At 39.9% G+C, this 12,567-nt stretch overlaps 1 protein-coding gene across 1 annotated transcript in view; it reads right to left on the reverse strand.

Annotated features, from left to right (window-relative positions):
• The window catches only part of LOC128596037 (gamma-interferon-inducible protein 16-like), a 46,113-nt gene that overhangs the window by 5,277 nt on the left and 28,269 nt on the right, over positions 1–12,567 (reverse strand). The window contains exons 8-9 of the mRNA XM_053605379.1: positions 4,498–4,560; positions 1,566–1,685 (exon numbers count right to left, since the gene is read on the reverse strand). Coding sequence (XP_053461354.1) covers positions 1,566–1,685; positions 4,498–4,560 — 183 coding nt within the window. The remainder of the gene's footprint in view (positions 1–1,565; positions 1,686–4,497; positions 4,561–12,567) is intronic.

Raw genomic sequence — 12,567 nt, forward strand, 5'->3', positions numbered from 1 at the left:
AAAAATAATTTAAGTCTTAAACTGTCATCGCAATAGCAGGGTTCGAATGCTGAAATTATAATCTTTGTTTGTATAATATTTTATAAACGTAGGTAATATTTTCCTTCAGAGTAAATTCCTCACTACCTTAGCCTGTTTGTGCATGAATCATATCATTCCATGTTGTTTGTTTCAGGGACAATTAATAGCATAAACTAAAGATAATACTCTGTTTCTGGCTTAGAATTGAAAAATCAAAAATAATGCTAGTATAGAGAAAATATTTCAGAAAAACTGTGATGAATAAGAGTAAGGATTTCCTGCTTATGTGGTGAATCACAGACAAAATGGTCAGACACCATTTTTGCAGGTGCCTGTGAAGACAGTTGGACCCTCCAGAGAAGAAAATGATTGACATGTGTGTTTGGACGGATAAGCCTGCCTTGGACCCTGTGCTCTGGGGAGATTTCAGAGCAGCTGAATGATTCCTATGGAAGCAGAATTGATTGTGTTGGCTATTTAGGCAGGTAAGGTCTTGGTAAGGAAGTGTCACTTCCAAACCAATATGCATGGAACAATTAAAATGGAATTGAAATGTCCATTCATGTAATTGTATCAGCAGACAGATGGAGGGACTGATGTTTCAAAGACCACATGAGGGCTCTACTTGTAGACAACAGTCCCAAGATGGCAACAGGTACCGGCAACTAGCTCTGCCCCCAAATAACCAGGAGAGATTATAGGGGGCAATACAGATTTTTTGAACTAAAAAAACAAAACCTATATAAAAAACTGACAAAATCTATTATGTAGGAAGCCTGTTCTCAACTGGTGTGTGGGGGGTGGTGCTGGGGCCTGCAGCCTGGGTCTGTGTGCAGCGTGGGCCTTTGTGAGAATCTAGATAACAGTGGGGACAAAATGCTCCCCTTGCCTTTCTCTGTAGATCCCTCCTCACTCACTGTAGACAACAGTCTTCTGGGCCACGGTGGAAGTGACAATCCTGATTACATCACAGCAGAACAAAGGCAGTGTTCAGAAACATTAGCATGATGTGCTCTATTGCAGGAAGTTTTTTCAGTGAGGTCTTTTTCTGAAGAAGAGATTTTACTTGGGCCACAAATACATCAGGGCCAATGAAGAGATGAGAGTAAGGGATTCTGAACAAAGGAAGTACCATATGTCAAAGCACCTGATGTGGGAAAGAGAAGGACTTTTGGACAACTACCCTAACGGAGAGTCACTATCATAGTGGAAAGTTATGAAAGAAAACTGTAATGTAAGTAATGAACAAATGTTATATTCGTCCGCCCTTCTACTCTCTTGATGTTTGGGCCAACAACAGACAACAATGTTTTTGAAGACTGAAATGACACCATGAATGCATATTTTTTGAATAATGAAGAATGTGGAATCCAGTGACATGACCAATTACATATGGATAAATGATGAAAGTTACACAGTAAGATAATGAAACCATATTTAGTCAGAGAATAAAGGAGAATCTCTTTTTTTTTTTTATATTTCAAAACTCTGATCAACCCTTATGCTTGAGGGAGGCAAAAGCAGAGGAAACAGGAATGTGGTACCTGGCAAAGGCTAGACGGGGTGTGTTGATATGTCCCATAAATGTGAGGATTGCCCACAGGTAGTGCACCAGCTCTGGAGACTGCAGAGGATATCTCTGTTCCTGAGGCAGCTTCTTCCCCCTGGAGTAACAAATGTGGGAGATTTAATATTTTCTTTTATGATCGAAACTATTTTTTCTGCATGTTTCTCCATCTCGAGTTGAATGTGATATATGAGTTTTTTCTTTTAAAAAATGTTTTTTTAACAGGATCTTCCCTCTGCTAATTTCCCTGGATACTGGCATTAATTTAGCTTTCTTCATCCACGTTTCAGCAGACACAGGAACTAGCATTACAGTCTTTGGTCTGGAAAGGTTGAAATGCAGATGATTGAAATTTCATTTATCTTAGGTTCCTGGCTCAGCCTGTGTTAGTAACTGATGTGACCCAGCATGGTCAAGCACTTCTCTTGGGCTTATTTCTGGATAGATAAGCCTACTTTGTGATAAGGGTAGCAAGTGTCAGCATAAAGACAGGTGAGCTGCTGTGTATATGAGGCAACCACATTCTTTAGGAGTCATAGTCATGATGACAGGTGTTCTAGGCCCTACCCAGGGAATTATCAGTACCTGGCATTTCATGCCTTGTGAAAAGGACAGAAAGTGTCTGTAAAATTATATATTTTGACAACCATGAATCGCAACAGTGAAAGCTCACATCTTACAATTTACATTTGATGTCAATTTGTCACAGTTTTTCTCACTTCTGAGTTTGAGTAACATAACTGTTTTGTATCACCTGCTGAAAAGTGGTGGTGAGTGGTGGGTGAGCCTGCGGCTACCCCGCAGATCCCTGTTTGGTGCCGTCTCTGACCTTTCTCCTGCCTCTCCTATTAAAAATGTTTTTCCATTTAAGTATTTCCAATTATTATGTTTTGAATGTTCATTTTGGTTTTCTATTGTGTAGAAATGCCTGTTTATATTATTCTCATTTCTAGGTGGTATCTAGAAATTCTTAATATGTTACCTTTTTATTTATTTTTTTACCTTTTTTTTTTGAGATAAACGTCTCACTCTGTCACCCTGGGTAGAGTGCAGTGGCATCATAGCTCACAGAAACCTCAAACTCTTTGGCTCATGTGATCCTCTTGCCTCTGCCTCCCAAGTTGCTGCGCCTACAGGCACCCACCATAATGCCCAGCCAGTATTTCTTTCTTTTTTTTTTTTTTACTAAATCATAGCTATGTACATTAATACAATCATGGGGTACAATGTGCTGTTTTATATACAATTTGAAATATTTTCATCAAACTGTTTAACATAGCCTTCACCTCACTTTCTTAGTTATTGTGTTAAAAGACATTTATATGCTACACTTAGTAAATTTAACATGTACCCTTGTAAGGGCAGGTGTGGTCCCACCAATTACCCTCCCTCCACCCATCTTTCCCTTCCCCTTCCCTCCCTCTCCCCTTTTGTGTGTCACTTTGCTCAGGCTGGTTTCAAACTCTTGAACTCAAGCAATCTACCCACCTCAGCCTCCCAGGATGCTAAAATTATAGGTGTGAGACACTGCGTCAGCCTATTTTTATTTTTTTCAGTATTTTCAACATCAATTAAAATATACACTTCCAAGACCGCAGGTGAATTTACATGTCAAAAATATTATCTTGGATTAGATAACTTTTTTTGTTGGAGCTGGGACGCTAGGTCACTGGCCATGGCCCATGAAACTGCCAGGCCACGGACCACAGTACAAGCTCACTAGGGGTATAGTTCCCCATAGATGCCGGAAAGCCTGTTGTCTCAATCAGGTAAGGCTCCCCATCAGGAGGAGCCAGTTGTCTCAGTCAGGTCAGAGGTGCTGGAGACCCTCAAAGTGGCAGCAGTCAGTCTTAGTAGGAGCCTAGTAGGAGCCTCGACTAACTTCCTCCATGACTACCCTGTTTCTCCGAAAATAAGACAGTGTCTTATTTTAAGGTGTGCTCCCAAAGATGCGCTAGGTCTTATTTTCATGGGACGACTTATCTTTCCTGTAAGTAGGTCTTATTTTCGGAGGATGTCTTATTTTCGGGAAAACAAGGTATTTATAGAAGTGATCCCATGGCTATTTACACCACAGGTGTGGAGAGTGCCAATCAATGATGTATGTGCTTGTGCTCTCATGTTTTTTAATGAGAGACCAATCCCTTCCCCATTCCCTTATTACCAAGGTGTTTATTTTCAGGTGTCTCCTACATTTTTTTCTTCAATTTTTTTTTTTTTTTAATCTCATTAGACTTAGGAATAGAAATGGTTCTTTGGTACATAAGTGGTAAAGTCAAGGCTTTTACTGTACACATCTCCAGGATAGGATAACTTTTCGAAATCATTACTTGTGTTTTTCTCTTTATAAGAATGCGTCTCCTCACATTACCCCTGTTCATCACACATGATGATCTATTTGCTGTTCTTGTTAAGACAGGCAAGGCAGGAGACATCACAGGTAATAGTAGTATGCTTCTGGTTCTGAATCCAAAGGATTAAAGTATCCATATCACCGACAAAATCTTAGAGAAAACCTATGATGAGTAAGGGCAAGGTCTTTGTGAGAAGACAGAAATCATCATGAGACTGTCACTCCATTTCACGGACAACTTATGGAAGTACCTGGGCAATAAAGGACAAGTGGCTGAGCTGTGGGCTTATGCCAAAGTGCATAAGTCACAGGGACAATCCTCCCCCCCAGGATTTTCATGCTTACCAGGGGGGTTAAGTGCAGCTAAATAATCCCTGTTACTACAGAAATATCTGTGTCCCAAGCTTAGATAGGTGTTTACTGAGCAAGCATCACACCTGAACTTCCACTTCAGTCCTGTGAGAATGCACAGAGTGTCCACTTATGTCTTTGAAGTAGCAGAGAAAAAATGGACCTTAGCTGCAAATGATTTGGCACAGACTCTATCCATGGTTACCTGTGCCAAGATGACAAACTCGTACTGCCTGCCGGCTGATCCAGTCCATAAAATCTGCACAAACTATGGTAGGAAATATGTAACAATTGTAACGATTAACAAGAAAAACAAAAACTGCCACAAAAATCCAAGCACATACTGAGAGCCTGTGTAAAGTATAAGCCTGTTTCGAGCTGGCTGGTGGAGGGGAGGTGTCCAGGCTGAAGGCTGGTCCAGCTTGGAGCTTAAGTGAGAACCTACGCAAGAGAACAGTGACTTAAGGCTCCTCTTGCCTTTCTCTAAATTGACTTCCTGCTCACCAGAGACACAGAGCTTCTGCTCCCAGAGGCACATGACGGCACAGGCCGTGTGTGGGAATGTGAAATACACTCTGGGATACGATGTGACACACAGATGTGAACTTATTCAGACAACACTGTCTTCTGCTCCAAGGACAAGATATCCGCAATCTCAACTGACTTGTAGGATTGGAAATATACTATAATTACTTAGAGTTATGATAAATATTATAAAGGAAATAAAGGGGCATGAGAAGGACAGAGGCAAGTGTCAGAGCTTCTTTCTTGAAAATAGGTTTCAGTAGGCCAGGAAATATGGAAGGACCAGGGGAGGGACAGATAAAGGGACTCCAGACAAAGGAAGTACCAGGTATGCAACACCCTATGTGGGGAAAGTAAGAATTTTTTTTCTTTGTCTTTTAAATTTTAGCTATGTGAAATTTTTTTTTTTATTGTTAAACCATAGCTGTCTACATTAGTGCAATCAAGGAGTACAATGTGCTGGTTTCATATACAGTCTGAAATACATTCATCAAACTGTTCAACGTAGCCTTCATAGCATTTTCTTAGTTATTGTATGTAGACATTTGTAATTCTGCATTTAGTAAGTTTCACCTGTACCCATTCTAAGATGCACCATAGGTGTGGCCCCACCCATTACCCTCCCTCCACCCTAACTTCCCCCCTCCCTTGGCCCTTTCCTCATATTCCTATGCTATAGTTGGGTTATAGCCTTCATGTGAAAGCAATAAATTAGCTTCATAGTAGGGCTGAGTACATTGGATACTTTTTCTTCCATTCCCAACATGTTCCAGCTCCATCCAGTAAACATGAAAGAGGTAAAGTATCCATCTTTCTTTAAGGCTGCATAATATTCCGTGGTATACATGTACCATAATTTGCTAGTCCATTCGTGGGTCGATGGGTACTTGGGCTTCTTCCATGACTTAGCAATTATGAATTGGGCTGCAATGAACATTCTGGTACAGATTTCTTTGTTATATTGTGATTTTTGGTCTTCTGGGTATATACCTAGTAAAGGAATTATAGAATCGAATGGCAGGTCTATTTTTAGATCTCTAAGTATTCTCCAAACATCCTTCCAAAAGGAATGTATTAGTGTGCATTCCCAAGCAGCAGTGTAGAAATGTGCCCTTTTCACCACATCCACGCCAACATCTCTGGTTTTGGGATTTTGTTGTGTGGGCTACTCTTACTGGGGTTAGGTGATATCTCAAAGTAGTTTTGATTTGCATTTCTCTGATGATTAAGGATGATGAGCTTTTTTTCATGTGTTTATAGATCGTGTGTCTAGTCTCCTTTAGAGAAGTTTCTCATCAAGTCCTTTGCCCACCCTGAGATGGGATCACTTGTTCTTTTCTTGCTAATACGTTTGAGTTCTCTGTGGATTCTGGTTATTAAACCTTTATCGGAGGTACAACCTGCAAATATTTTCTCCCATTCTGAGGGCAATCTGCTTGCTTTACTTACTATGTTCTTGGCTGTGCAGAAGCTTTTTAGTTTGATCAGGTCCCAGTAGCATATTTTTGATACTGCTTCAATTGCCTGGGGAGTCCTCCTCATAAAATATAAACCCAGGCCGATTCCTTCAAGAGTTTTCCCTGCACTTTCTTCTAGTATTTGTATAGTTTCATGTCTTAAGTTTAAATCTTGTATCCAGTGAGAGTCTATCTTAGTTAATGGTGAAAGGTATGGGTCTAGTTTCTGTCTTTCACAGATCACCAGCCAGTTCACCCAGCACCATTTGTTAAGTAGGGAATCTTTTCCCCACTGAATGTTTTTAATTGGCTTGTCAAAGATCAAATAATGGTAAGTAGCTGGATTCATCTCTTGGTTCTTTATTCTGTTCCAGAAATCTACTTCTCTGTTTTTGTGCCAGAACCATGCTGTTTTGTTTGCTATCGATGTATAGTAAAGTCTGAGGTCTGGTAGTGTGATTCCTCCTGCTTTGTTTTTATTTCTGAGTAATGTTTTGGCTATTCGAGGTTTTTTTTGATTCCATATAAAACAAAGTATTATTTTTTCAAGATCTTTAAAATACGACAATGGAGCTTTAATAGGAATTGCATTAAAATTATATACTGCTTTGGGTAGTATACACATTTAAAACAGCGTTGATTTTTCCCAGGCATGAGCATGGTATGTTTTTCCATTTGGTAACATCTTCAGCTATTTCTTTTCTTAAAGTTTCATAGTTCTCTTTATAGAGATCTTTCATGTCCTTTGTTAGGTATACTCCCAAATATTTCATCTTCTTTGGCACTACTGTGAAAGGAATAGAATCCTTGACTGTTTTTTCAGCTTGGCTATTGTTGGTATATATAAAAGCTACCGATTTATGGGTGTTGATTTTGTAGCCCGAGACATTGCTGTATTCCTTGATCACTTCTAAAAGTTTTGTAGTAGAATCCCTAGTGTTTTCCAGATATACGATCATGTCATCTGCGAAGAGTGAAAGTTTGATCTCTTCTAACCCTATGTGGATACCCTTGATCGCCTTTTCTTCCCTAATTTCAATGGCTAAAGCTTCCATTACAATGTTAAAGAGCAATGGAGACAATGAGCAACCTTGACTGGTTCCTGATCTAAGTGGAAATGATTTAAATTTAACTCCATTCAATACAATATTGGCTGTGGGTTTGCAGTAGATGGCCTTTATTAGTTTAAGAAATGTCCCTTCTATACCAATTTTCTTAAGTGTTCTGATCATGAAGGGATGCTGGATATCATCAAAGGGTTTTTCTGCATCAATTGAGAGATGGTCTTTATTTTTTAGTTTGCTTATGTGCTGAATTACATTTATAGACTTACGTATATTGAACCAGCCTTAAGAACCTGGGATAAATCCCACTTGGTCATGGTGTATATATTTTTTTTTTGATGTGTTGTTGGATTCTGTTTGTTAGAATCTTATTGAGTATTTTTGCATCAATATTCATTAGTGATATTGGTCTATAATTTTCTTTTCTTGTTGGGTCTTTCCCTGGTTTAGGGATCAAGGTGATGTTTTCTTTGTAGAATGTGTTGGGTAGTATTCCTTCTTTTTCTATATTCTGCAAGAGGTTTAGTAATATAGGTACTAGTTCTTTAAAGGTTTGGTAGAATTCTGATGCAAAGCCCATCTGGTCCTGGGCTTTTCTTTATAGGGAGATTTTGTATAGTTGGTGCTGTTTCAGAACTTGATATAGGCCTGTTCAACATTTCCACTTGATTCTGGCTAAGTCTTAGTAGGTGGCATATTTCCAAGTAATGGTCGATTTCTTTCAGATTTTCATATTTCTGAGAGTAAAGTTTCTTGTAATATTCATTAAGGATTTTTTTGAATTTCTGAGGGGGGTCTATTGTCAATTTATCTTTACCATTTCTGATTGATGAAATTAGAGATTTTACTCTTTTTTTCTTGGTTAGGTTGGCCAAAGGTTTATCTATTTTATTGATCTTTTCAAAAAACCAACTTTTGGATTTATTGATCTATTGTACAATTCTTTTGTTTTCAATTTCATTTAATTCTGCTCTCATTTTGGTTATTTCTTTACTTCTGCTGGGTTTGGGGTTGGAGTGTTCTTCCTTCTCCAGTTGCTTGAGATGTCCTATTAAGTTATTAACTTCCTCTCTTTCTGTTTTCTTGAGGAAGACTTGCAGTGCTATAAATTTCCCTCTTAGGACTGCCTTTGCAGTATCCCAGAGGTTCTGATAATTCGTGTCTTCATTGTTGTTTTGTTTCAAAAATTTGGTGATTTCCTTCTTAATCTTGTCTATAACACATCTATCCTTCAGCATAAGATTATTTAGTTTCCATGTTTTTGTATGAGTATGCAGATTCCTGTTATTATTGAGTTCAACTTTTATTCTATGATGGTCTGAGAAGATGCAAGGAATAATTTCTATTTTTTAAAATTTGCTGAGGTTAGATTTGTGGCCTAGGATGTGGTCGATTTTGGAGTATGTTCCATGAGCTGATGAGAAGAATGTGTATTCAGTTTTTTGGGATGAAATGTTCTGTAGATGTATGTTAAGTCCAGATGTTGAATGGTTTAGTTTAAATCTAAAATTTCTTTGCTTAGCTTCTTTTTAGAGGATCTATCCAGCACTGCTAAAGGGGAGTTAAAATCTCTAACTACTATGGAACTGGAGGAAATCACATTGCTCATGTCTGTTAGAGTTTCCCTTGTAAAATGAAGGGCATTCTGGTTGGGTGCATAAATATTAATAATTGAAGTCTCTTCATATTGAGTATTACCTTTAACAAATATGAAGTGTCCATCCTTATCCTTCCTTATTTTGGTTGATTTAAAGCCTATTGCATCTGCGAATAGGATTGCAATTCCTGCTTTTTTCTGCTTTCCATTTGCCTGGAGTATAGATGACCATTCCTTCACCTTGAGTCTATATTTGTCTTTTAATGTAAGATGAGATTCTTGTATGCTGCAGATATCTGGCTTGAGTTTTTGTATCCAGTCAGCAAACCTGTTCCTCTTTAGAGGACAACTGAACCATTCACATTAATTGAGAATATCGATAAGTCTTTTGAGAGTCTGGTGGACATTTTTAATCCTTTTGCGACTGTGGAAGTTGGAATTTGATCAAAATATTCTGGGTGGGTTTACTTTTGTGGTGGAAGATTACGCTGGTCTTTATGGAGGATAGGTCTGAGAATATGCTGGAGAGCTGGTTTCGTTATGGCAAATTTCTTCAACATGTGAATGTCATTAAAGTATTTAAATTCTCCGTCATAAATGAAATTAGCTGGGTATAGGATCCTGGGTTGAAAGTTATTTTGTTTTAGGAGATTAAAAGTTGATGACTATCCTCTTTTAGCTTTAAAGGTTTCAGCAGAGAGATCTGCAATTATCCTAATATTCTTCCCCTTATAGGTAATGGTTTTCTTTCGTCTGGCTGCTTTCAAAATTTTCTCCTTCATATTAACTTTAGTGAGATTGATTATGATGTGTCTGGGGGATGTCTTATTTGGGTTGAGTCGTGCTGGAGTTCTGAAACTGTCTGCTATCTGAATTTCAGAATCTCTGAGCATGTCTGGAAAGCTCTGTTTCATAATCTCATGGAGGAGAGACTCTGTGCCTTGTGAAGCCACTTAGTAGCTTTCGGGGATCCCTTTAAGACGAATATTGGTTTTCTTCGAATTATCTCAGAGCTCTCTGAGAGAGTGATCTGTTTTTGCCCTCCATTTCTCTTCCTCTTCGAGAGTTTGGGAGCGTTCTAAAGCTTTGTCTTCAATGTCAAAAATCCTTTCTTCTGCTTGCTTCATTCTGTTACTGAGGGATTCTACTGTGTTTCTCAGATCTTTGAGGGCTGCAACTTTTTGTCTCAATGTGTCAAAATCTTTGTTCATTTGGTCTTTGAATTCGTTGACTTCTTGAGACATTTTTTGGGTTACTGCTTGTAATTCCTTTTTTTTTTATTGTTGGGGATTTATTGAGGGTACAATAAGCCAGGTTACACTGATTGCATTTGTTAGGTAATGTCCCTCTTGCAATCATGTCTTGCCCCCATTAAGTGTGACACACACCAAGGCCCCACCCCCCTCCCTTCGTCCCTCTTTCTGCTTCCCCCCCATAACCTTAATTGTCATTAATTGTCCTGATATCAAAATTGAGTACATAGGATTCATGCTTCTCCATTCTTGTGATGCTTTACTAAGAATAATGTCTTCCACTTCCATCCAGGTTAATACGAAGGATGTAAAGTCTCCATTTTTTTTAATGGCTGAATAGTATTCCATGGTATACATATACCACAGCTTGTTAATCCATTCCTGGGTTGGTGGGCATTTAGGCTATTTCCACATTTTGGCGATTGTAAATTGAGCTGCAATAAACAGTGTAGTACAAGTGTCCTTATGATAAAAGGATTTTTTTCCCTTCTGGGTAGATGCCCAGTAGTGAGATTGCAGGATCAAATGGGAGATCTAGCTTGAGTGCTTTGAGGTTTCTCCATACTTCCTTCCAGAAAGGTTGTACTAGTTGGCAGTCCAACCAGCAATGTAAAAGTGTTCCCTTCTCCCAGCATCTGCAGTTTTGAGATTTTGTGTAAAAATCCTCAAAGAAAGCATAGGAAAAACACTGGATATTGGCCTGGGGAAAGACTTCATGAAGAAGACTGCCATGGCAATTGCAACAACAACAAAAATAAACAAATGGGACTTCATTAAACTGAAAAGCTTCTGTACAGCTAAGGAGACAACAACCAAAGCAAAGAGACAACCTACACAATGGGAAAGGATATTTGCATATTTTCAATCAGACAAAAGCTTGATAACTAGGATCTATAGAGAACTCAAATTAATCCACATGAAAAAAGCCAACAATCCCATATATCAATGGGCAAGAGACATGAATAGAACCTTCTCCAAAGATGACAGATGAATGGCTAACAAACACATGAAAAAATGTTCATCATCTCTATATATTAGAGAAATGCAAATCAAAACAACCCTGAGATATCATCTAACCCCAGTGAGAATGGCCCACTGCTTGTAATTCTAATTCAATCTTCTTTGCTATCCAGATTCTGAATTCGATTTCTGACTTCTCAGCTATTTGTTTGTGCATGGGATCTTTTGCTGCGTCTGCCCCATTGTTTCTTGGGGGAGTTAATCTACTCTGGTTATTCATATTGCCAGAGTTTTTCTGTTGATTTCACCTCATGATTGTTTTTCATCATTGCCTCTGGCCGTCCTCAGAGTTGTGGAGGTGTCTCTACAAAATTAGACCCCAGGGGGATCACGCTATTATTGCTGGATCTTTGTGGGGTGTGACCCTGTGTAGCTCCTCTGGGGCTGCCCCAGCCAGGGAGTTCTGGTTGTGGGAGCAGGTCTGGAGTGTGACATACCCAGATCCAGCAACAAGGTGGGGGGTGGTGCACATGGTTCTGGGAGTGCCTGGCACCCAGGGATTCTGGCACAGAGAGCCCAAGGCTCCAGCAGTCTCTGGCCAGGAGAAGGGCTCCACACAGAGGCAGGAAGGGCTCCGGATAGCACACAGCTACCAGAGTCCCTGGCCAGATGAGTGGGCCAGTGTTGAGGCAGCAAGGGTACAGGAGGGAGGACATGGGGTTGCGCGGCTCCTGGGTTTCTGAGTCAGGGCATGCCGGAGGCCCGGAGGGCATGGGTCTTGGTTTGTGGGTCAGCAGTCTGCTCATACGGAAGTCCGGGCAGGCGCAGGCCGTGGGTCATTGCACAGCTCTTACAGAGGTCCGGGAGGGCGCCAGTTACAGGTCGCAGCACAGGTCTTACAGAGGTCCAGGTGGGTGGTGTGAAATTTTTAATGACAAAAAATCCCTATTTATCATGGTCTCTGGTCCTCAGAGTGGGATTTTGTTAGCTCTGCTGTTCTGCAGTTGGCTGTATCTGCGTTATCCATGGAGGTGTATTGGCTGACTTTCTCCTCTCCAGAAAAATCCTCAGACTCATCATCATCAGGAAACTCTTCACTGCGATTGATAAGGGCACAGATCTTCAATCCTGGATGAGTCCCAAAAATAAGTTACTGGAATTTCTTCTTCAGTAGGTCTTTGGTCTCTGAGATTCAAAGAATGAACCCATGGACCACAGATCAGTGGTAAGATAAGATTTTATTGGAGAGGCGGAGCAAGATGGCAGCCGAGTAACAGCTTCCTTGCATCTGGGCACCATGAGTCTGGGGAGATAGGACTCCAGGCATCTCTGGCTGGTGGGATCTGCCTATCATCACCCCTGAGAGGATACAGGGAGTCAGCGAGAGACTTCTGGACCCCAAGAGGAGGACTAAAACAG

Source organism: Nycticebus coucang, chromosome 10 (genome assembly GCF_027406575.1).
Source record: "Nycticebus coucang isolate mNycCou1 chromosome 10, mNycCou1.pri, whole genome shotgun sequence".
Taxonomy (NCBI): domain Eukaryota; kingdom Metazoa; phylum Chordata; class Mammalia; order Primates; family Lorisidae; genus Nycticebus; species Nycticebus coucang.